The sequence below is a fragment of the Myotis davidii genome, unplaced genomic scaffold (genome assembly GCF_000327345.1).
Source record: "Myotis davidii unplaced genomic scaffold, ASM32734v1 scaffold104, whole genome shotgun sequence".
In the NCBI taxonomy this organism is placed as follows: domain Eukaryota; kingdom Metazoa; phylum Chordata; class Mammalia; order Chiroptera; family Vespertilionidae; genus Myotis; species Myotis davidii.
The window spans coordinates 571,678-597,694 of NW_006296625.1; the positions used below are offsets into that span (position 1 = coordinate 571,678).

A 26,017-nucleotide genomic window follows, 5' to 3' on the forward strand; every position below is an offset into this window, starting at 1 on the left:
TTCCAGATCTTAGCTATGGTGAATTGTGCTGCTATGAACATAGGGGTGCATATATCCTTTCTGATTGGTGTTTCTGGTTTCTTGGGATATATTCCTAGAAGTGGGATCACAGGGTCAAATGGGAGTTCCATTTTCAGTTTTTTGAGGAAACTCTATTCTGTCTTCCATAGTGGCTGCACCAGTCTGCATTCAGAAGCACACTGGGAAATGAGTCTGACAAGTTGGCAGGGACTGGGGTTGGACTTTTACTTCCAGTGCAGAGGAAGGAAGCGAATCCTATCTATAAGTAGAGGAAGAAGCCAGTGAAGATTTGAAGATATAAGAGAGTTCTGGGTTGGTAAACAGCGTAATCTTTCTTCTCTCATTTTATGCCCTTCTGTGATGTCCAAACCAGTAGTATAAACATGGCCTATTGCCAAAACCAGGAAGGAACTTTAACTACCTGTGAGAGGAAGGTACAAATGGCTGCAGGCCACCAAGGGCTGGCGTAGGATGTGAATCCTGGTAGGGTTTGAAGTGATGGCTGTGTGAATGGCTTCATGGATTGTGAGGTGAAGCTCTTGGCAAAGAGCTGCCGTAGGTACATCCCTCTGGAAGGAGGACACTGTCCCCAGTGCCTGTCATACATAGGAGCTACTCTGTGGGCTGGATTTTTCTCCCGCTCTCCTGAGACTGGAAGAGAACACCCCTCTAAGATGTTTGTTCCATGGAGAAAGTGAGAACCTAGAGACCTCACCCTCGTAACTCAAATCTGGAAGCCTCATCTTACAAACTGTCCTGCTGTGGCCTAAGGGAGAAGGGCCTGTTGCTGCTTGCCCACCTCTCTCAGCTTGGGAGACCCCGCAGGCTGAGCTGCACCTGTGCTCAGGAAACCAGCACTGTGTTCACGTCATCAAAAAAGAATTTTGAGTCTTTCAGGAGGACATCGTGGCTTGAGAAAAGAGAATTTGGCAATAAATAGTGTTCAGGAATTGAAAATTAATGGAAATTATTTCGGGTCTATCTCAGAGATGTTTTGGGTTCATAATGAAGCAAATATTGCAATGAGTCACATGAATTTGGGGGTTTCCCAGTGTATATATGTTATGTTTACACTATACTGTAGTCGAAAGTGTGCTATGGTATTAGTCTAAAAAATGTACATGCCTTAATTTAAAAAATAACTTATTGCTAAGAAATGCTAACACTCATCTGAGCCTTCAGCAAGTCCATCTTGCTGGTGGAGGGTCTTCCCTCGATGTTGATGGCTGCTGATGGTCAGGGTGGTGGTTGCCACGGGCTAGGGGGGCTGTGGCAATTTCTTGAAATAAGACCACCAGGAAGTTTGCCATATCTATTGACTCTTTCACAAATGAATTCTCTGTAGCCTGTGATGATGTTCCGTAGCATTTTACCCACCGTAGAACTTCTTTCCAAATTGGAGTCAATCCCCCAAAACCTTGTGACTGCTTTATCAACTAAGTTTGTGTAATATTCCAAGTCCTTTGTTATTATTTCAACACTCTTCCCAGCATCTTTACCAGGAGTCGATTCTATCTCTAGAAACCATTTCCCTGCTCACCCATGAGAAGCAACTCTTCCAGGATTAATGATGTGTAGCCACTTCATTAATTATCCTAGCTGGATAACTTGCTGCAGCATCTAGATCAGCACTTGCTGCTTCACCTTGCACTTTTCTATGTCAGAGATGCTTCTCTTCTTAAACCTCATGAACCAACCTCTGCTCTCTCAGCCGTCATAGAAGAGTTAGGGCATTGATCTGGATTAGGCTTTGGTTTAAGGAAATGTTGTGGCTGGTTTGATCTTCTATCTAGACCACCAAAACTTTATCCATATCAGCAATAAGGCTGCTATGCTGTCTTATCATTACTGTGTTCACTGGAGTAGCACGTTTAATTTCCTTCAAGAATTTTCCTTTTGCATATACAACTTGGCTAACTGTTTGGCACACCAGCCCTCGCCTTCAGCCAGTTTTGTCTTTTGGCATGCCTTCTATTCTAAGCTTATTATTTTTTAGCTTTTGATTTAAAGAGAGACGTGTGATTATTCCTTCACTTGAACACTTAGAGGCCATCGTAGGGTTATTATTGGCCAAATTTCAATACTGTTGTGACTCAGGGTATAGGGAGGCCCGAGGAGAGGGAGAGAGATGGGGAAGTGGCCAGTAGGTGGAACAGTCAGAACACACACAACATTTACAATCAAGTTCACTGTCAGATATGGGTGTGGTTGGTGGTACCCTAAAGTAATTGCAACAATAACATCAAAGGTCACTGACCACAGATCACCATAACAAATATAAAAATGGTGAAAAAGTCTGAAATATTGTGAAAATTACTAAAACATGACACAGAGTGAGCAAATGCTGTTGAAAAAAATGGTGCTGATAGCTGGATTCAAGATTACCACAGACCGTCAGTTTGTAAACAATGCAATATCTGAGAAGCACAGTGAAAGAGGCATGCCTCTAGTGAGTGAGGCAAATGTCTGCTCTACAGAAGTTTCATGGCATGAGTTCATCTGCATAACTTTTGCTTTTCCATGGTCAGCTCTTGTTCATTAGCCATGATCAAAAATTGGCAATATCTGACAGATAACACTTTCCTGAGTCCAAAAAACCTTTTATTTTCATGTCACATCCATATTTGTTGTCATACTTTATGTGAACTCGGTGTAAGATCTGAAGAATGTGAATTTAAGGTAATATATTCATAATAATAATAGAATAGAAGCAAGTCCACGACAAAAAGTAGTTTCCTCATCAATAAAATGGGAATAAGATTATCTTTCTCATACAGTTATTATTTGTTTAAATACTAGTATATGCAGATCCTCATAAAATTAATTAGATGGCATAAATGGTCAACTTTATTTTATACATAATAATGTTGTCACATCCATTCATTATTTTCAGTTCTTATGGCACTAATTTGTTAGTGATATTTGATGAAATAGAACTGCATTTTTTCTTTTTAATATGAATGTTTCATACATACAAAGAGGACAAAGAGAATAAAGCATACCTCATGCATCCATCATTCAGCTTAAGAAATAAAGCATTTCTGCCCTGACTGGTTTGGCTCAGTGGATAGAGCATCGGCCTGCGGACTGAAGGGTCCCAGGTTCAGTTCCGGTCAAGGGCATGTACCTTGGTTGCGGGCACATGCCCAGTGGGGGGTGTGCAGGAGGCAGCTGATCGATGTTTCCCTCTCATCAATGTTTCTAACTCTATCCCTCTCCCTTCCTCTCTGTAAAAATCAATAAAATATATTGAAGAAAAAAAAGAAATAAAACATTTCTAATACTTTTGAAGCCTAGGCTTGGAAAAATTTCATCTCATCATGAAAACAATATGTATTCTCCCTGTGAGTACAATAAATATAGTACTCATCAAGTTTAACAAGTTTAGTCTCCTGGGCACATATATACATATCTAAATTTTGATTGTATTATTTAACTCTCCTCTATCATTATTTATTTTTCATATGTCTGGTCTGTTGATTACAGAGAGAGAGGTGAGTAAAATAGCCTACAATGAAGATGAATTTCTCTATCCTAGTGGTTTTATCATTTTTTTACTTTATATGTTATTATATGCACTCAAGTTTAGAATTGTCATGTACAACATGAAATTAATACTTTTTAAATAGTAGGTTAAGCTCTTTATCTATAGTAAAGCTTTTGCTTTAAATATTGTATGTTTGGTATTGTTTTTGTTAATCTTTCCCTGGGATATATTTTTTCAATCACTTATTTAAAACATTCTGTGCCTGTATAGTTTGGTTATAGCTCCTCTATACCGTATGTAACTGATGTTTAGAAATCTAACGTGATGTAATATTTGTCTTTCTCTAACTGGCTTATTTTACTTAGCATAATAATCTCCTGGTCCATTCATGCTATCTCAAGTGGTAAGAGATCCTTCTTTATTACTGCATTGTGTGTATGTACCACAGCTTTTTTTTATCCATTCATCTACTGATGAGCACTTGCCAAAAAAAGACAAATATCATATGATCTCATTTATGTGGAATCTAATGAACAAAATAAACTAACAAACAAAATAGAAACAGACTCATAGATACAGAGAACGGACTGACAGCTCAGAGGGATGAAATAGATCCAGAGGCATGGAAGCATGAAACAGAAAGGATCCTCAGAGGGACTGGGGAGGGAACAGATCAACCAAAGAACTTATATATGCACATATGAATAACCCATGGACACAGACAATAGTGGAGTGAAGGCCTGGAGTGAGGAAGGATGCAGGTTGAGGGGGTCAAGAGAAAATGGGTGACATCTGTAATACTTTCAACAATAAAAATAAATTTAAAAAAATGTAATGTGATGATCTCTGTGTTTCGATAATGCTGTAGTCACTGTGATTCCTGAGTGCTGGATTGTGTCTGCCATCGCATACCATTACTTCTAATTGTCCTGCTTTGTATATGTTTGTTTGTTTCAATTTTTTGTCTTCTTTTGGAATGCTTTTTTTTTCATTCCTTGTTTTTCCCTCTTCTAGTTTGGATATTATATGCTCTATTTCAGATCCTTTTGGAGGCTACGTAACTAAATTTTTGTTTTCAGCCACTTGTACAAAAGTTAAAACACGTTCTTGGTCACAGAGACTCCGTACATGTCGCTAGGGCATGTTTGTGTCAGAGCTGTGTTACCTCTCTGAATTACTGCTCCTATTTCATTTTTCTCCTTTGAGGATCGCCATACTTTCTCTCCAACTCAAACACGAATTTAAAAAGTATTCTTTTAAATATTTTCCAGCATGTGTGGCAATAGAATTTTTCAGGATATTTAGTCCTCACCATGAACTTGTTTATAAATTTATTTTTTGTTTTTTCTTAAAATGGACTAAGACAAATATATATAATCTTTCCATTAAGCAAATATGCATTGGCTACTGTTAAGGAGGTATATGTCTTCACTATCTTGCCAAACTATTCATTTCTAATTCAATTTACTGTTTGGTAGAAGAGAGATGTCATTTATAGGAATAGTAATAATATATGGTAAACAAAAACAAAGATGAAGTAGCTTATGAATAACCAAGTGAAATGCTATGAGATGGCAGTACAGTTAGGTTTCATCTCAGTGGTCAGTGTCCTGCACACATATATTGTATAAATGTTTCCTGAAATAGATGGCCTTTTAATTGGGCCTTATGGAATGGATAAAAGTCTTGTTTGAATTAAAAAAACAAGAGAGACTTTTAATTTCAAACCATTATATCTTAGTATAAAGCATACTATCAGGAGTTGTCAAATGGCCTATCATCTGTTTTGGAAATAAAGTTTTATTGGAATTTAGTCACATTTATCATTATGCATATTTCTATGCTATAATAGTAGAGTTGAGAAATTGCAACAGAAATTATGTGGCCTGCAAGTTCTAAAATATTTACAATTTGGCCTCTTACCATATATTTTGCCTATACCCATACTAAACTGTGTTCTGTAATACAAAATAAGTTTATAGGGAAGCTTTTCCTTTAGTTTAGCTTTCTTCTCTTTTGTATTTTCTTAAGTGGATTTGATTTGGTGGTTCTCACAATAAATACTAATTCATGGACTCCCTCTACGCTTAAAGTCTATTTCTGTTTCTTTGATTTGAGGTATTATTTTACTCCTACTCCTTAATAATTATTTTCTTTAATACAAGTTTTAAGATTTTCAGTGCTATTTTGTATGGTTACTTTTTAAATAATAGATACCTACAGTTCTTTTTTACTCTGCTTGCTTTTTTTTAAATGTAATGTATCCAATAACTTCAATAAATTGATCAAGTATTCTTGCATTTATCAAATAACATATCACCAAATCCTTCTATAAACTGAAATTAACTAGTCTTTAAGTTGAAAAGGTTTCAGATTCTAAAGTACTTTATGTGCTTTAATTATGGGAATTAACTAGGGAAAAAAGGTTAATGGGCAAAGCAGGAAAAGTATTTCTGAACTTTAAAAGTAATCAGTAGATTTCCGCTCAAAAGCTATTGATGTCAAAAGGAAAACATAATGAAATCCCAGTACTTCAAGTGCAGTGCTTGGACTTAACTTACTTGGTTCTGTTTCCAGGGAGTACCAGTTCCCCATGGCTATGTTAGATGTGGTGGGTCAAGCTAACTGCCTGAGTGAACAAGAGCATGTATGTGTGTGCCCCGTGTCCTAAGGAATACTCACGCCCAGCAAGCGAGCTCTGATTCTCAGATACATTTGATTAGTCACTTCCCAGGAGCTTCTCTTTTGGTGTAATAGCCAATGACTGCTGGCTAGGCTTAGGATGACTCTCTCAGTTCTCATTTACAAAACTAAGGCATCCTTTCACTGGGGAGTCCCTGGATATCCTAATGTTCTATACAGAACAGCTAATGGTTTCTCCTTGTAACGATTTAAGATTGAGGCATTTGAACCGATGTGGAGGGGCGGGGACTTGAATCATATTAACTGTAAATGTGGGGCATGTAAAAATCTGAATATTTATAAAGTGTGGTTTACAACATTTAATGTGACTTGGAAGAACCACCAAGTTAAAATATAATGTATAAGCTATCATTCTGTGTATTTTATCAAATACTTGAAGCAAAATACACGGTTTCTAGGAAGTAGGGGTGAAGGAAGATACGTTGTAGAACACAGATTGCCTAGCAACATAGTTTAAAAGGTCCCCCCCCCAAGTATGGATCATACATAAATAATGGATTATGGAATCAATTTTACTGTGACACTTTTGAAAGATAGTAGTCAGTATTAAATTTAGAGTAAGATAGAAAATATCAGAGAACATCACATATAGTTATTAGGCTGAGTATTTTGCATAACTTTTGCTTCAATTATATACACACAGGAGTGGAAGGTGTTGAGACCTAGCTGAAATACTTTGAAAGCTGTCTGTCTAAAAGTGGCAGAGGCATGGAACTGGTACATGAATTCCATTGTTGGAAACAAAGATTGATTCTATAGAGTCTGCTTACATCTGTGTGGTTTAGTGCAGGTACAATTGGGACTAATAGAATACAGGGTAATACATTTCTTACCTTTGTAGGTAAGATTAGTGGAAAAGTTGCTTGGTATGTTTTGCTTTAGTTCAAGTAGCTGTGAATCAATTCTGTTTGGAAAAAAATTCTTTTTGTCTTCCATCATTTATTTAGTTTGCTACCATTCTCTCTTTTGCCAGGAGGTTGCATCAACAGTTTGAAAGCTATAAGGAACAAGTGAGAAAAATAGGGGAAGAAGCCCGGCGTTACCAGGGCGAGCACAGAGACGATGCTCCGACTTGTGGCATCTGTCACAAAACAAAGTTTGCTGATGGGTGTGGCCACCTCTGCTCCTACTGCCGCACCAAATTCTGCGCCCGCTGTGGAGGCCGCGTGTCTCTGCGATCGAACAACGTGAGTATTCGGGGGGCGTGAGAGAAGTGTTGAATGTGGATACCAATCTGTAGCTTCCCAAGCAGAAATATTCCTTGCATGTTAGAGAGCAAAAGCGTGCATAAATGTACATGTCAATATGCCCCTCCCCATTTCGTTCTTTTGTTTTTCATAAGATTCACAGTAGTGCAGTAGTGATGAAAATAATTCATAAAAAGATAGTTTCTATATGTTGTATCTTTTAAAAAATATATATTTTTATTTATTTCAGAGAGGAAGGGAGAGGGAGAGAGAGAAAAACATCAATGATGAGAGAGAATCATCCATCAGCTGCCTCCTGCTTGCACCCTACTGGGGATTGAACCTGCAACCTGGGCACATGCCCTTGACTGGAATCGAACCTGGGACTCTTTAGTCTGCAGGACGAAGCTCAGTCCACCAGGCCAAACTGGCCAGGGCTATATGTTGTATCTTAATAAATTATTCCCATTCAGAATCAACTGATTTATCTGTAGAAGTAAATTTATTTTCTGAAGAATGCAGTAAACGCAGATATAGTATCATGAGTTGTAAAACTTGAAAGATATGGCCAGTTCTTGTAAAAAACAAAATAAAACAAAAAACCCTTTTAGTTTCTGCAACATTGGTTTCAGATTGAATGAAGGTAAAATGCAAAGTATGACATTAAATGTAACATAATTTCATATCATGTTAAAGAAATATAGTGCTTATTTTATCTCATGGAACTTATTCAAATTTTTAAAGAGTATGTTAAAGCATTTTAATGTGCCTTTTAAAACTTATTTGTTCTCTATGAGCTAGTCTCAACTTGATGTAGTTTCCTTAGTTGCCTTAAATAACAGCTCCTCTTCCATTATGCCAGTGCTTTAAATATATTCAAAATTTTGAGGCAATAAGATAATAATATAAGGGGCTTAATATTAAACTTTGTGAAGTACTAGATTAATTCTAATAAGTATTTAGTTTAGAACACATTTTAATGTTGTACTTTATTATATTCCAAATGTTGATACAGTGGAATTATTTATAGGGATGTCTGTATGAGTTTTCTTTGATACAGATCTTCAATGTATTGTAGAAGTTAAGGTTATCACAGACAATAGTGTGGTGAAGGCCTGGAAGAGGGGGTGGGGTACAAGGGACCAATAGGGGGAAAAGGGGGGCATCTGTAATACTTTCAATAAAAAGATAAAATTTAAAGAAGATTATCATATATCTAAATAATTCCCATTGTTTGTTTAAAAAATTTCACATATTATCTAATCATGTATAAACTTTAATGTAATACAAAGTTATAATTAAAATAACTGGAGTGCTTTAGGCACTTTGGATATCTTCCTAATTTGGAAAATCACTGTTAAAATTACACTGAACCTCCCAATCAGCATTGTATTTTTTGGTAGTGTACTTAAGTAGTAGGTAGGGTATTCTTACATCTTTTCCAGTAGAATTAAGGCATTCAGTAAAATAGATATTATACTTTAACATGAGCCTACTATTATCTCTGTGGCCTTGGGAAGACAATTCAATTAAAATTGTTAAAATTAGGTTCTTTCTGAAATGTATATTTTTATGTTTTATTCTTATAGCCACATAAGTTTTCGTTTTTACTTCTAAAAGTTCTATGCCACCTTAAAGGCTTTCTAGAACAACCTTGAGTTAAGGTACTGTCTGGCACATAAAAAGTGTACAAGACCTATTTGTTAATTTTCCCTTATTTAGTATTCTTAAACATACTGTTTTTGGAATGAATTCTCACAAACCAGACCTGAGAATGATATTTTAGGGTGCAAATCGGCTGAGTGTTAATGCTGACTGACTGTGTTTAACTTCCTATTATAAGTTTGAGGCAAACTAATATAAATATAGTTAAACATTTATATATTAAAATTATTAGGGTTAAGCTCATGTTTCAAAAAGGAAAGGTGTTTAAAGAAAATTGAGCTAGGAGAGAATGCTTTAGAGTAGACAGTCTGTCCTAATGTAGTTCATCCATTTTTACTAAACCCAATCCAATTTTGGAAAAAATATTAAAAAGAATAAAATTTAAAAATAACACACACAACTTAAACTATTTAATCTTGAACATAAGACAAAAAATGTAAAAAGTTGTTTTTTTTGTATGATAGTTAAATGTTGAAATGTGTATTACAAATAAATATTGCTTGTGGAATAATTTATGGTTAAAATAAAGTATTTTTTAACTTTTACTTATTATAAACATTTCCCATTCTTAGATTTTTTTCAATTTGTAACTATAAATATTTTAATACTAATTTTATAAAATTATTCATACAAATGCATTTTAATGTATCCTTTAATAATAGGTAGACTATGTTAGTGAATTAAGCTTTCTTTCTTAAGAATGTTTTAAATGTGTATTTCATAATCCAATTTCTAAAAATTTTAGAAATTACAGTGCCCAACTTTTGTATCTAGCATATAGCAGGATCTATATACGTGCATTTTCAATGAAAGATTGAACAATGACTATTTGGAGGGAAGAGTAAACATTTAATTTTCAATATATGTACCTGTGTTTTAACACTTAAGAGTGACATATAATTGTTTTTCTTAAAAATCTGTTTATTAATATATGCCTTATTTTTGTTTTTCTCTTCTTCTTTTTCTTCTTTCTTTATTCTGCTTCCTTGGATGCTTTCACAAAGGAGGACAAAGTGGTTAGAATCCATGATTTCTTTTCTATCACTTGTTATATAGTGTTGTGAACTTTATTAAGTGAATGTTTCACGTAGTATTATTAATCACTATATTTCACAAAGAAGTTATATGCTAGAAGGAGCGCATTCCCAGTTCTCATGGGGAAAAATAATAAAATGAATATCTAGGAACATTACAGAGTTTATATTAATAGGTAAAGTTTGATTAGTTTCCATTCATCGGAATGGTGATATTTAATATAATTTAAACCATTATGAACTTATATGTCCTCTTAGCTCTCTGATTTTTGATGATGATTCTGTCTGCTGTCAGGAGCAATACAGCCTAAGGGACTTGACCTTTCTCAGCACTCGGTAGATGCAGAGGTAGATGATTTGAAACTTTACTGCGGAGGAATGGAATGAACTGACTTAGTGAAGAGAATGGATGTAATTTAAACCAAGAGCTCAAAAAAGTGATTTTTCTATAGAACACAAGTAGCAGAGTTGTCATATTAAACCACATTTTATACCATTTTCTTCTCCCTCGTGTGTAGAAATCACACCCGAGGGGAGTGAAAGGTCACTCTGAACTCTTATCTGCTGTAGAAACCACAGAGGCTGTGCTCAGGAAGATAGGGTCCAAGTGGAACCTTCAGTCAGCCTGTCCTTTGAGTGTACACTATACACTTTCATTTGGTGTAAATTACAATTTCTCCATAGCTCATTGAATTCCCAATATGGGACTGAGACAGTGAGTATTTGGGGTTCAATATATCAACTCAGCTGCCTTTGTTCAACTGTTTTCAAGTTTAAATGATGTACTGCAGTGCACAAGTAGCAAGCATGACATTAAATTGAACATTAAGTGTGTTTTAAAATTTGATGCTAGTGTATGTTCAGCAGTTCTTTTCTGTGAAAAGGAAATCAGATTGAAAATTACCTAGTTTGTTTTCATTAAATGTGTTTGTCTTTACAAATAATGGTACATGAGATCATTTGGGGGGCTTTATTTAATGTAAAACATACTGTGTTAGAAAAAAATATAATTAGAATGTTATATCTTTGATGTCATGAATATTATTACTTTGGATGAGTCCACTTTAAAATAGATAATTTTTAATTCCTTACCTAGTAAAAGTTTAAGTGAATAATAATGCTGGTGTTATGTGCACTTGGTGTTAACACTTCAGCTATTCTTGCAGGGCTAGCCAGACTCATTGTCCCTTTAACAACACTTCCCATAATGGTAGGTTATTTGTGCTTATTATGGCAATGAGAGTTTAAGTGAACTTTGTGGTTTTCAGGCTAAACATAGGGAGGAAATACCTGTAAAATACCATCATTTTTAGTTATTTTCTTCTCTTGATTAGAATGCATATATCAACCATTTATTTTTAAATAGTTTGTCATATGTCATAATTTTATTAAAAAGCTTTTAACCTATTGAGGTTGTTCAATGAATTGCCTTTCTCATCAAGAACACTGAAGCCAGCTCTTGTCTTACCTTTTTTAAAAAAACTGAGTATTAAACAAATTACTTAATTGGTGGTTCTTTCTCTATTTCTCTGAGCTCTTTCATTTTTGGTGGAGAAATAATAATTTACAGAGGTGTGTGTGTGTGTGTGTGTGTTGGTATGAGTGGAAAGGGAAGAAAATGGTACTTTTCTAAAGCAATCTCCTTTTTGATCAATATAAGATTAATGAGTTCTACTTAGTTTTGCTGAATAAATGTGACTATAATACTAGTGTATATGATCTGACCTAAGCTTAGCTAACATAATTCTTCCTTTTATTAACTCCAACAAAAAGTATTATTGATCACATATTTTATATCCTGGCAGTGTTTTATTTTAAAACCACACTTAGCCTGAAACAAATCTAACAATATCTTGGAAGCTTGTGTACTTACATATAAAGAAAGTGACTCTCATAAAGAATCACCTTGCATTTGACATAGGTAATAGCTTATAATAGGAGATTATTTTATACAAGTGCACACTCTCATAGGTAAAATTATGATCATTTACTTCATTGAAAGTCCTTCCAGCTGGTTTAAATTGATTTTGTCTTTTTTACTCTCTATTTGGTGGCAGAATATTGAATTTAGATAACTCTTTTGATAACATTAGCACTTTGCTGTTAAACAAACTGAATTGAATCCTCCAAATTCAGTCCTTTACTGGTTATGATTATCTTTAGTATTTTTGGGGGGAGGAGGGGACAGGGGATAGGGTGATTGATTTGTGAATACAGCAACTAAAAATGAACTTGGTACATTTCTAAATAACTTTTATTTTCACACAAAGAAGTGCCAGGCTTTATAAGGTAAGACTATTTTGCAATAAACATCAGCAATACTATGGAAAATAGAACACTGCCTAGTTTTCTTATTCTTTCAAACTATGAAAGATGCATATACAGTGGGGCCTTGACTTACAAGTTTAATTCGTTCCGTGACGGAGCTCGTAACTCAAATTACTCCTATGTCAAATCAGTTGTGAACGAGTGAGACACATGATGCTGGGCTGATGTTGTGGCATTCACTGTGATGTTCGCTGCGCCAACTAGTGGTGGGGTATCTGAAGCTGGCTCGTAACCCGAATTTTAGCTCACAACTCAAAGCAAAAAATCAGCTGAGAGACGGCTCGTATCTCGAAAAACTCGTTAGTCGGGACACTTGTCAGTCAAGGCCCCGCTGTACCTACTTTTTAAACAAGTGTAAAAGATACATTTTTATATCAAGATAGTAACTAATGAGTCATGCTTTTTAAAAACTGGCTCCTCATGGCTTTTAATTGTTGTTTGCTTTTAGAAATCATGTTACCTGATGCATTGATGAAGCAAGTATAGTTTTGTACAAAAGTTCATAAAAGATAAGGTGGGGGGAGATAGGACAGTGGGGAGTTTGTAACTGGACTTTTTTTTTAAATCATAAGTTGTTATTTATGGGATGATCAATTCTTAACAACATAAAGAATTTTACCCTTACAGATTTTGCTCTTAAATAACAAATTTATGATTTTTTTAAAAAAATCTCTTGCTAGGGTTAAAGAGAAACAAGTCAGTAGAATAATAACCATTTTAAAAAATAGTTTGAATGATTGCATTAAATATTTATTCTTATTATGAAAAATCTTCTCTCAGAGTTACCCATATTTAGTTCATGGCATGATGAAATATGTGACCATGGTTTTCAAACTTCATTCTTTTGAGAAAAGCATCTGTAAAAGTTTTCCTGGATCCACTTTCATGTTCTCTTTTTATTTTTCTAGATGATTTGACAATGATTTCTCTGCAAAAATGTCCTATTAAAGAGTCTTTCCAGAGATATAATATAGGCCTAAGGAGGGAAGTTTATAACTATAGATAAAAATACCAATAAGTAAATGTTAGGGTGCATCAAGGAGAGAACTTTCTTTAAGTAATTCAATAGTTTAGCTTTCTCAAGGTGTCTCTTCTCATTTTGTTGTGCTGGTCATAGAGGGTAGTATAACGTCAAACTGTAAAAACTTTTATGTTGGGTAATTTAGAAAGTTGTAAATTTTTTATTCCAATTCTGTTTTAGAAATTTGCTATATTGTTTTTCAAGGGCATGGAATTTTAATTTCTTACATGTAGCATTACTATTCTGGAAATGTTTGCTAATAGTCAATAATCATTAGGAAGTTTATGGTTCTTGTTTTGTCCCCAACCTGAAATCATTGTTTAATACACTTTAAAAAATTTGTTTCTGGAAGTTACAATTTCACAAGCCAGTGTTAAATACGGATGCATAGTAGCACTAAGGGAGTTGCGGCAGGGTGTAGAAAGGAGCCTCTTCTAGTATAAGGAAGCTTTCACAAAGTGAAAGGTAAAACCATGGTAAAAAGCCCCTAATTTTGGGGGTCATCTCTTCTTTATATACCAAGGAGTGGGATTGCAGGTCATATAATAGCTCTATGGTTAACATTTTGAGGGACTGATGAAGTGTTTTCCCAATCAGCTGAACAGCAATGTTTGAGGATTCCGATTTCTCCACATTCTTGTCAACACTTGTCTGCTTTTTCCCCCCATAATGATCGTGTTTCATGTGAAATAAAATGATATCTCATTGTGCTTTTCATAAAGCTGATTCTAAGCCAAAGTCTTATATTTTCAAAGTCAGCAATTTCTTGAGAATAGATTTTCTTAAAGGACAAGCATCTTCAAAGTATTAGAAATTCAGCTTCTTTCTTCCCTCTGGATTCTTTATTTTCCTTACATTAGAATTATGTAAGTACTTATTAATCTATATAAATCAATCAGAACAGGAGCTCTGTAAAATTTAAGATAACTTGGAATCTAATTTCTGGCTAGACCAGCTATCCCCAGGGTGCACACAAATTAAGAGATTTTTTTATTGCCAATTGAAGAGACTATTTTATACATGCAGAGAGAACTTGCAGGTTCATTTTGCCGTTCAGGTATAGGTCTGAAATTAACACAAAAACTCTAGCCCAGACTTTAAAGCTCTGTTCTGTTCAGGGTGCATGGGACATTTTCTTGAGGGAAGTGAGCTTTATGCCTGTCTATTTGTTTGCATGCTAACAAAAGCGCACATCCCTCTTTTGACTTTTGTACTTTCCAACTCTATAATCACTTTATTTTTAAAATAATTTATTTCTCTATATTTTTATTTGATGAGGCATTATTGTCATAACTTCTTTTATTTTTGAGCATGGTAATTTCAAATTAGTGGTTAGTGCCACATAAATAAATGCTTTATTCAAGACATTTTTTAAAATAATTTTGCACTTTGCCCTAAGACATGTGAACAGACACAAAATAATGTAATATGTTGTGTTTTGTAATAGTTGGACTATTTAATGAAATATTACTATATCAAACATCAAATGAACAATTGAAGTAATTGTCTTCTAATTCATCTTGAAATTATTTTGAAAAGAAAATGTTTAGATTATAAAAAGTCATTGTTTAACTGCATCTATCACACTGGTGAAGTAAGTTATTGTGATAGAGAAAATGAGGGCTTTAGAATTTGACTTGGCACAATTTAGTAAGTACAGATGAACCAAAAATATACTTTTATAATTTACTTTTAACTAGATCAGCATTGGTTAAATGTTTTGCAAAGTAATTTCCAACTTAGGTCATTTCATGGAATTGTATCCACACTGAAAGTTAGTTTACTTATTACAGGCAAAATTCTTTTTTGGTAGAGATTAAAAGTATGACCAGAGAAATGTAGAGATTTTCTAGACATTAAAAGGCTGACAGGATGCAGTTGAAAATTCAGAGTGCCTGCCTCAAAACGTGTGACATTTAAAATAAGATCATGTGATTAATTAATTTTTTCCAAGATAAATTCTCGTGTTATAAACAGTAGAGACTGTTTTAAAGGAATATTAAATCTCATTTTATTTGTGGACATGTTCTAATTCCTCTGCTTTGCTCTGATTACTTGGATGACATGGACCGTATTTTATTTTTCTTGTTGATTTGCTCAGCACTTATCACAATGCTGCAAATATAGTAAGCACTCTGTGAACTTAGAATGAATGAATGAATGAATGGCACTTCTCTGTACCTTTTGTTCCTCAATTAAGTTTTTTTTTTAAATATATTTTATTGATTTTTTACAGAGAGGAAGGGAGAGAGATAGAGAGTTAGAAACAATGAGGAGAGAGAAACATCGATCAGCTGCCTCCTGCACATCTCCTACTGGGGATGTGCCTGCAACCAAGGTACATGCCCTTGACCGGAATCGAACCTGGGACCCTTCAGTCCGCAAGCCGACGCTCTATCCACTGAGCCAAACCGGTTTTGGCGACTAAGTTTTTTGAAATTCTTGTTTTGAAACTCTAATATCCAATTTTGCATGTTAGCGTATCTTTCTTAGTCATTATATGGAGTTGTCTCATTGAACCAGTGACCTTTGGCTTTATCTTTTCCACGGGGTTCAGATTACATGGTGTTAGAGAGATATTTGGTCCCCTTCTTTCTCACACAAGACTCTGGAAGATACTTGAGTTGAGAAGAATAAGGAGGCTTCCCCAAAGCTATTCTGCTTAACCAAGTCCAGATGTGAACCCACCTCAGTGGTGAATGGTGCATTCGTGAAAGATGGGAGCAGATAGATTTTAATGTTTGGAGGATTCATTCAAATGTGTAAGCAATCTCCTTTCCATTTAGCGAGTGCTTAATGTATGATTAATACACTTCTTGGTTGGTTCTTTATTAACTAAAATGAATTAATTTACTTTCGTATATATTTTTTATAAGCGCACGAGTTTGGTTGAAAGTCAAAAACTTATAAGCACTGAGTTTTTTTAGTCATACAAAAAATAGATAACATGTTATTGACAAAGCATGGTATTATTAGAAACTGATTTCACTTGTTCTTTCAATTCACTCTTTTATAGAAGCAGCTTATTTTTAGAAATATATGACCCAAATACATAATGCATTGTATTTTTGCCATCATTTATAAGCAAATTAAAATAGAAAACACCAAGTTGCATTTACAAAGTAATTATATTTGTTACAAACATTTGGGATTGTCTTTTTACAGATTTTTCAGTACTCTATAAGACTGCTTTTTCCCACTTTGATTTTTGTTGAATGCATTAAAAAAATACTTGAGTAAAAATATAATATTATAGTCTAATATAGTATTCTGTAGAAAGTTACTGCATGTTTTTGTGATTTTTAAATGCTTTTTGTGTTATTTTTTAATTTTATTTCAGTAAGCTAAAACTGTGTAGTTAATTCTTCTACTTGAGTTGGCTATAGCAAATATATAATCTCCTACTCCTTATTCAACTGTGTGGTTATAATAATTTAATGTATAGTCTACAAATGCAAATAACTTCCTATCAGTTTAGTTGGAAGATCATTTATATATTTAATTGCTTATATTAAGATGCTTTCTTATGAAACAGATTTTTAAAATATACATTTTTTATTTTTAGAGAGAGAGAAAGGGAGAGGGAGAGAGAGAAACATCAATGTAAAAGTGAGGCCTTGATCAGCTGCCTCCTATATGCCCCCTACCAGGGATTAAGCCCACCACCCAGGCATGTGCCCTGACTGGGAATCAAACCAGCAACCTTTCAGTGCACTGAACATCACCCAATTAACTGAGCCACACCCACCAGGGCTGAACTCAATTTTTTTGTTTGCATTCACAGAAAGCATTAAAAATTATATTATTATTTTTTAAAATGTATTTTATTGATTTCAGAGAGGAAGAGGGAGGGAGATAGAAAGATAGAAACTCAGTGATGAGAGAGAATCATTGATTGGCTTCCTCCTGCATGCCCCCCACTGGGGATTGAGCTCACAATCCGGGCATGTACCCTGACCGGGAATCCGGCCATGACCTACTGGTTCATGGGTCAATGCTCAACCACTGAGCTACACTGGCCAGGCCAGAGATGTTCCTATGTATATGCTACCAAAGCATTGTAAGGGCCCCTCCAGTTCTCAAGTCCATGTCAGCAACCACAGAGACTATTGGGAGGTTCAGTCCCATACTTAGAGCATGGGACTCTTTGGTGAAGGAGATGTTCTGAGCCTCTGGTCCAGCTTTTAGGGAGATAAAACAAAACAAAGTCTCCTGTCAATGCAGAAAACTTCTCCACAAAGGTGGATGAGAAAGAATACCATCCTATTACTGATCAAACATTAAACCAGAATGTGATACACATTACAGGAAATTCACTAAGAGATGGACAGAAATAAATCTCACCCTTTTATATAGCAGGCAGATACAACCTGTGTCTTCAAGATAAACATGAGCTAGTCCTCAAGTTGGAGGACTTGATACACCATGTCACACACAGTTCATCCTAAATTCATCTGGTAAATGGGGTGACCAGAAGAGTTAGCTAATTGTCATTATCCCAAGGTAAATTAACTTCTTCTACCTTTATGACCAGAGGTAGTTTTGTTACTTGGAGGGAGGTACCTGAAGAAGTTAGCCTCTACTTTCCTGCAGAAACTGAGAGAGGGGTGCCGCTTTCTTTGATGATTGCATCTCAAAGAGGTGGCTTCATGTCCTTGGGAAAGACATCTCTGGGTCTTAAAGCCACAAGAGACTTACTAGCTTTTAAATATATTTCAAACAGAGAAAGAACTTATAAGTAATGCTCTAAGAAAAATGGGATGGGGGAGTCTCTTAGTTTCAACAGGGAGAATTAAGCCTCTTATTTATTTATTTATTTATTTATTTATTTATTTATTCTTTTAAGATTTTATCTTTTTAATACAATGTCTCCTTTCCCTCTAATCTGCTCCTGCCCCCTTCCCAGGCCTTTTTACCTTTTTATTTACTTTAAAACTTATATTTGCCCTTGCACAGCCTTCCTGCCCTCATCCACAGCCCTCTCCTCAAAGGTTTCGCCACATGCCTAGGGAATTCCCCGCTAGCCATCCCTGAGTCTCAGGTATCCCCAGGGCTGCCAGTCTCCACCTTCTTCAAGACTGGGGAATCTTCCAGGATTCCTCTACACAATCTACAGTGTGCTTCTCTATCTTACACACACACACACACACATCCTTGAGACAAGGAAATAGAAAATAGCCTGATTTGAATATGGCTTTGGAATCTGGGGCCAAAAATCACAGATTAATACCTTAATGAATTATTTTTCCACCATACCACTACCATTATTTTTACTCCTTAACTATTTCTGAAGTGAACCAACTGACCAGATTATATGACTAGTAATTGCGAGATTTGTGTGTGTGTGTAACTATTTCTTCCTTCTTTAGCCTTACAATATATGTTATTGAAATCTTAATTTTTGTGAGTATAATGTTCTCTCTTTAATGTTCCCATATTGCATGTGATAATTCCTGATCATTTCATGACATTAAATTAACTCATTAGAGTCTGACCTTAGCATAATTATTGCTCCCATTTCATTACTACCACTGAAAAACTTTACAGATGTTTCATCAATGTTTGAACTTTCTCCAGAATTGCTTTCGTTATTCTCCTTTAAAGGTTCTAGGAAGCCTGTGGGTATTTACCCTTCTAGCTCTAAAGTGATCTTTAAGGTAAACTTACCTATGGCAAATTCATATGTGGTTAAAGAACCATGTACGTTGATCTGTCATTATATTATCTGTGAAGTATTACAGTATTCCATAATTACCTCAGTCACATGTGCATCTGTGTTCAAAATGGCCTATAAACTCAATATGTAATAGAGCAGGTAACTTTCACTGCTTGTAAGAAAGAACCATCTTTGGGTAATGGTAACAGTGACACGCTGGGAGTTGGGTCATCTTGGTTTGAATTGCAGCCCTATGTCCTGGGAAAAAGTCACAGCTTCTCTGGACTTAGGTTTTTTACTTAAAAAATGGACATAATATTATGTCCTGCTCAGAGATATTGAATAGATAAAAGAGTAGGAAATTTCTGGTATTGGAAAACTACACAAGTATAAGTCTTTTATTTATGCTTTTTTGCATTTTAAGTAGAATAGAAAGAGCTAGGTGAGTATTCAAGCATTAATGCAGTTGGACCCTAATGTGACTGTTTTTCTCTTAAATTCAATTAAACTATATTTCTTTCACTCATTGCAAACTGATAAAAATGGATAGTTCATCTCTGTTAGCTTCTAATATCTGAGGTAAATTGGTAACTGCATTCAGCCATTACTTTACGGCTGCATATCCAGGTAGCCTCAGGAAGCATCCGGGAATTGTAATAAGCAAAGTATGGCCTGAGGCCAAACCAGATTGCTGCTCGTGATTCCTGTTCACACATTTCAGTAGATGACTCTTCTGTGGTTCCTCATTTCCGTGTATTCTCTTCTACCTATTATTTCAGGAGGAGATCATTTTGAGTCTTGCAAAATAATCAGATTAAAAGCTTTTTCAACCAGTTGATTTCAATTATTAGCAATTATTCAGAACTTTTTGTTATTCTTTTCTCTGCATGTGCTGACTATTTGTGGTAGACAAACTCTGTGGCTAGGTGATTAGTTCAGAAACTTTATTATTTAATATGTGAATGACATTTACTTTTATGTGGTATACACCACTCCCAGCTACTTTTTCCCTAAATTTATTATTTTGCACACCAGTTTATTTTTTTTAGAGAAAAGCATATTTTACTTTACTCATATATTCATTCCTTTGCTGTGAAGTTTGATTATTTTTAGGTCAATATTTTATCAATGCTACTGCAATAGTTAAGCATGAATTGTGTGTAATCCACATCCATTTTTTTAAGTAGAATATCAAGGTAGAGCCTGATTCTGGAAGTAGGTCATGTGATGGATAATCTGCTTAGAGACATGTGTTTTGAGGGTATTGTGCAGTTTGATCCACTAAATTCTCTTACAGTAACATCAACATGATTCTGTTACTGTACATTTTTTATCTTAGTGCTTTTATTATTTTATTTATTATTTATTCTTCCACAAATAGCACATTTTTTTAAACTTATTTTGGGACACATATCTTATACCATTTACTTTATAATGGCAAAATTGTATCCCACAGACTATTTGGGAAGTTGTATAGAAAGACAAAGGATTTGAAATTTTGATATTTCTTGAGGAAAATACCCAAAGGCACTGGAATATAATATTTACAAGCCCATATTTATAAATAAAAAGCAGATCAAACATTTCTTTTCAAAACAAGGAAACTGACAAAATTTTTTAAAATAACCATAAGGGGATCCCCAAAATATGAACATTTTCACATTGTTATTTCTAAGAAATCTGATGGTTTAGAAAGGAGAGGGTGTGCTAAGAAATAAATAGGAATTGACCAATTTAGTTTCTCAGACATTGATTCATTACTTATGGTGTTTTAAATATGTTTTTTAGTCTGTTGCTTTCTTTTAGTGGAGGAAGACCTGTCCCCAACATCTCTTGATAATACATATTGTGATTAGCATGAAGTTGTCAATCTTTTTTCTCAAAAATCAAGGGAGTTAGAATCTTCATATACTGGGCAGAGTGGAAGGTGGCCCAGCTTCTCCATGAAGGTAAAATAGGAGGAGCATGGCCTAAATGTGACCAAACTAGCATTAGTGACAGCAGTAATATCATAATAAGAATTAATTTGCAAAGCATATCATTTGAAAATATCACCAATTGTGGAGGCAAACATTTTTGAAGCTGATGTTTATTGAGCACATAATATTGTTGCAGTCAGTGTTCTCTGCTGTGCATGGCTGTATGTGTTTGTACCATACATCCATGTATTTTATTTCATCATTTAGATCACTTTATTATTATCTCCACGTAACAGATGAGGAAACTGAGTCACGACACAATTACTCAAGGTCATGCTTGACTCACTCCATGCTTCACTTGGAGAAGGCTGTTATGAAAAATCTGGGCAACAAATCACTTGAAGGGCTGGTGTAAATGCAGATTTCTAGACTCCACCCTCAGAAAATTGAATAGATTTGGAATGGGGCCTAGAAATCTGCATTTCTAATAATTTTTCAGTGATGCCTTACCACAGACCACACTTTGAGTATCACTGATCCTTGTTGTTTACTACCATATTATATGCTAAACACCAAGTATATTTTAGTAATATAGTAACATCTCATTTTTCCAAAATTCAACCTTCTATCAACTTTATGCTCTGAAAAACAGGTAAAGAACAGAAGGTAGGAAAAAAGATGGTGTGAAATTTCATAAGTAATATCACCATGTCAAAACAATTAAACCCATACCATTAATTCATAAGAGAGCCTCATGTGCTTTTAGTTTATTCATAGGTTATAATTGGATTTTATTATTAGTCTTCAAGTTTATAAAATTGAATTTGAAGAGAAAAAGAGCCTACTGCAGTTTAGCAGGCCCCTTGGGGAGAAGTTTCTAACATTTTCAGCAGCCAGTCAAACTAGCAAAACAGACAAAAGTATCTAAAAAATATAGCAGGCTAGACCTATGATGCGCATAGCCCAGCTTGGCTGTGCATCTCAATTGGACTTGAGTATTGCCCATTCTCACTGGTTGCAGCACAAACAAATATATCTGCTTCTCACAGTGATGCCTCTAGGAGGGAGCAAAACATGAATTTGGAATCAAACAGAGTGGTTTCATATCCAAGCTTCTCTACTTACTGGCTGTGGATGACATTCAGCTTTCTACAGCTAAGTTTTCTCATCTGTGAAGCAGTCATAGCAGTCGCCTCTCTAGGTGGAGTAAATAAAACAGGTGGGCAAGTTCCCTAGCAGGATACCAAGTGTAGCAGAGATATAAACTTCTTCTCTGCTATCTCCCAGGGCATGGAAGATAGAGGGGATTGGATATGTAGTCATTACCTGGATAGCTTCAGGTTGGCTATTTCAACTGTGCCTCAGTTTTCCCATTTGCAAAGTGGAGTTAGTAATATCTTTTTTCTGGAGTAGTGTAAGAATTATTAATTGTATGTACATAGCGTTTGGTATATATTAGGCTTTCAATAAATGATACATGTAATGATTATATTGGTCAATCTGCCAATATTGCAAGTGTGCTATATATTTTGGAAATATTTGTATCTTACATGACTTAAAGTGAAACTAACAAAAACAAAACAAATCCAGTAGGTCAATATAATTTATTCATTATGATTCTGATTGTTAATAATTGTACTTTATATATTAATGTTTAAGCCTTACCTTCACACAGAAAAACAAATATATACTTTAATATTTTGAATTTTTCTTGTGATAAAATATGAATATATTTATGTACCTGATTATATCCATATATGTGTACATACAGATTTTAATTTGTCCCACATTCTCCGTATTGCACATACCTTTCTATCATTACTCTCAGAGCATTAGCTTACCTGGATTGATGTTAAGTTAGGAATTTGAGATTGTAAAATTTAATCTTGATATTATTATCCAGAAAAATATAGTTAAGAGACTGAGCTTAAGAGTGTAACAGAATTAAAATCTGGCTTCTCTGCTCATGAGTTTTGTGACTTAGGATAATCTACTTACCCATATTGAGTCTCAATTCCTCATTCATAAAGTGATATAATATTTTCTACTGTCGGTGTTTTGGGGATGACTACTAGCATATATACCACACATAATATGGTATACATTATAAATTCCTAGTAAATAATATTGCTGTCTACTTATTTTGTATTTCACTACACATTTGATAGTGATAATAATAAAATTGAATCACTTACACTTCAATAATTTGGTTCTGAAAAGAAAAAAAAATACTAACATTGGTCCTTAGTCTCAAAGACAACACACTTAACGGGTAGATAAATTAATAAGGGTCAAAAATGTTGTAGATATTTTGTGTAAGTTAAAACAGTAGAAAGAAAGGGACTGATTAACTTAACTTGGGGAGATCAAGGAAGGCTTTCAAGAACATGACATTTAGTGTTAGTTTATTTAGTTGAAGTAAAAAGTTTTTGTTTTATTAATGAATATATAATGCAGAGAATGGATCAAAATAGTGAACAAAACACACATACAAACACTACCCCAGCTACCCAAATTTACTTTAAATAAAAGAAAAATTAAAATACAAGCAAACTCAGAACAGAGCTAGAAAGTAAGAAGAGGTATGATTAGCTGACCATAACTTTTTAGACTCTTCGAAGATAGAAAGCCCCCAAAAGTTAATGAACAAAAGCAAACATTATGCCAGCCCTAAACACAGAAATAGAAAATTACTACCAAAATAAAAGCTAGAGAGTATATTATTATGTTTAGTGATAGCCAATCTACACTAATAAAAGAGAAACATGCAAATTGGTGTCACTTGGTTACACCCACCAGCCAATCAGGATGAGTATGCAAATTAACCCAACAAAGATGGCAGTTAATTTGCATATGCAGGTATGGAGCGAAGACTGAAGACAGCATAGAAGGAAGCCAAGTGCTGCATAAGGGAGTGGAGGGGCAGAGAAGGGAGGGAGTCGAGGCAGTGTAGACCAGAGGGAGTGAGGCAGCAGAGAAGGGAGCGAAGCCCACTGAGGCAGGCTTCGCTCCCTTCTCTGCTTCACTCCGGCTGCAGGTAGCCCTATTCTTGCAGGAATAGGCCTGAGGAAACCCTATTCTTGCAGGAATCTTCCTGCAATGGGCCTCTAGTATAAATAAAAAAGGGGGAAAACTATCAATGCAATTAGTCAAGAAAATCATTCATAATGTCAAGGACATCTGAGTTCACCTCACCTCTCAGCTCTACCCTTACACATGTAAATTTAAGAAAACAAAGCAGTAGTCTAGGTGATCAGGCCTAAATGGGCAGTTGGACATCCCTCTCACAATCCAGGACTGCTGGCTCCCAACTGCTCGCCTGCCTGCCTGATTGACATCTAACTGCTCCCCTGTTGACCTGGTCATCCCTAACTGCCCTCCCCTGTAGGTCTGGTTGCCTCCAACTGCCCTCCCCTGCTGACCTGGTCACCCCTAACTGCCCTCCCCTGTAGGCTGGTGACCCCCAACTGCCCTCCCCTGCAGGCCTGGTCCCATCCAACTGCCCTCTCCTGCTGGCCTGATTGCCACAGCTGCCCTCCCCTGCTGGCCATCTTGTGGCGGCCATCTTGTGTGTTGAAGTGATGGTCAATTTGCATATTACTTCTTTATTATATTGGATGCTAGCCCTTCCCCAGCACCAATGATACAGAGCAGCTGAGCTGTGCTTGGAGGCCATCAACATGCTGTTAACAGAGAATAGCTCCAAAAGGGCTTTCTATGCTATTAATTTTCATAATTCCCTCTGCCCCCAAAAAGGTTTAAATATACTTCCAAGCTATGAGTATTTAAGTCATTGACTAGTTGGTCTTAGAAATCATTATTTTTAAACTTAGTAAATTAGAGGCTGTATTTTAAAGCAAAATATCATTAAAATATTGTATTTTTCCAAAGAATGATAGTGTCGAATGGTGGCCAGTATGCTTAGTATTCAAAGAAGTAAAATAAATTCCTTCAAACAAAGGGGAATTAAGAGGGTCCTACTTAATTATTTGTCACATGTTGACATTTTGTAAAGTTACTTAAACTTGACCATGAATTTGCATAACCCATGGAAGAGTAAATACTGGCATTTTAAAATTTTAACTAGGCATTTAAGGATAGTGAAAAATATTCCTTGGTGTTATATTTTAAATACATGTTTTTCAGAATTTAATGTGCTTAGTAGAGCAGTGTTGGCGTAAAGGAGGCTGGTGGTAAAAAGGCTAAAGCACTAGGCTTGGATTAAAGTGGTCTGTTCTAAGCTCACTTGAGCTGTTAATCAAATGTATCATTGGGGGCCAGTGATTTAAATGCAGTTTCCTTTCCTGGGATAGGACGGCTTTTGAATTAGGTGACCTATAAACTTCTTTCAAGTTCGAACATTCTGGTAATAAAAAAATTTATTATTTGCATTCTTTTGACAAAAATATTTTATCTCATACTTTCAAATCAATTATGAAATTCTGCATTTGCCTCAGTGGGTCTTAATTTTTTTTTGTCTTAGAATAAATCGCTATTTTAATATTTGTAAACTGAGTATGTGAGGGGAAATTAATATAGCTTCCCTCTAAATATCAAGCACTAAGTATCAAGTTGTAACCACTTTACATGAAGTATCTCTTTCAGAAAAAAAAAGTAGCAAGTTAAGTATCATTGTCCTCAATTTGCAGAGGAGGAAACTTAAGCTTAGAAAGGTAAATTAACTGACTTACTGTATTTCACAAAGCAGTAAATCAGATATGCCTAACTCTAAAGACTGTTTTTTCTCACTATACCAATTTAAATGAAAACATGTTGGTCATTTCTTGGAATAAAATCTAAGCTGTCTTGTTATTTTAAAGTGATAGTCATGGAACAATAAAATAATCGGCATGTTGTTTTTAACAGGTTAGACAGTAAATTCCTCATCTAATAATATGACATCTTCCCATTTCCTGACAAAAGTAGATAACCATTTATATGTATTTAAGAAATCCATCAGAACTTATTTCCAGGTTATATACACTAATAAGGAAAA

General features: G+C 35.1%; 1 protein-coding gene across 1 annotated transcript in view; it reads left to right on the plus strand.

Annotated features, from left to right (window-relative positions):
- RIMS1 (regulating synaptic membrane exocytosis 1) overlaps window positions 1–26,017 on the plus strand; it is a 400,323-nt gene that overhangs the window by 184,640 nt on the left and 189,666 nt on the right. Inside the window, exons 3-4 of the mRNA XM_015569421.1 lie at window positions 7,185–7,398; window positions 10,068–10,079. Of these exons, the coding sequence (XP_015424907.1) occupies window positions 7,185–7,398; window positions 10,068–10,079 (226 nt within the window). The remainder of the gene's footprint in view (window positions 1–7,184; window positions 7,399–10,067; window positions 10,080–26,017) is intronic.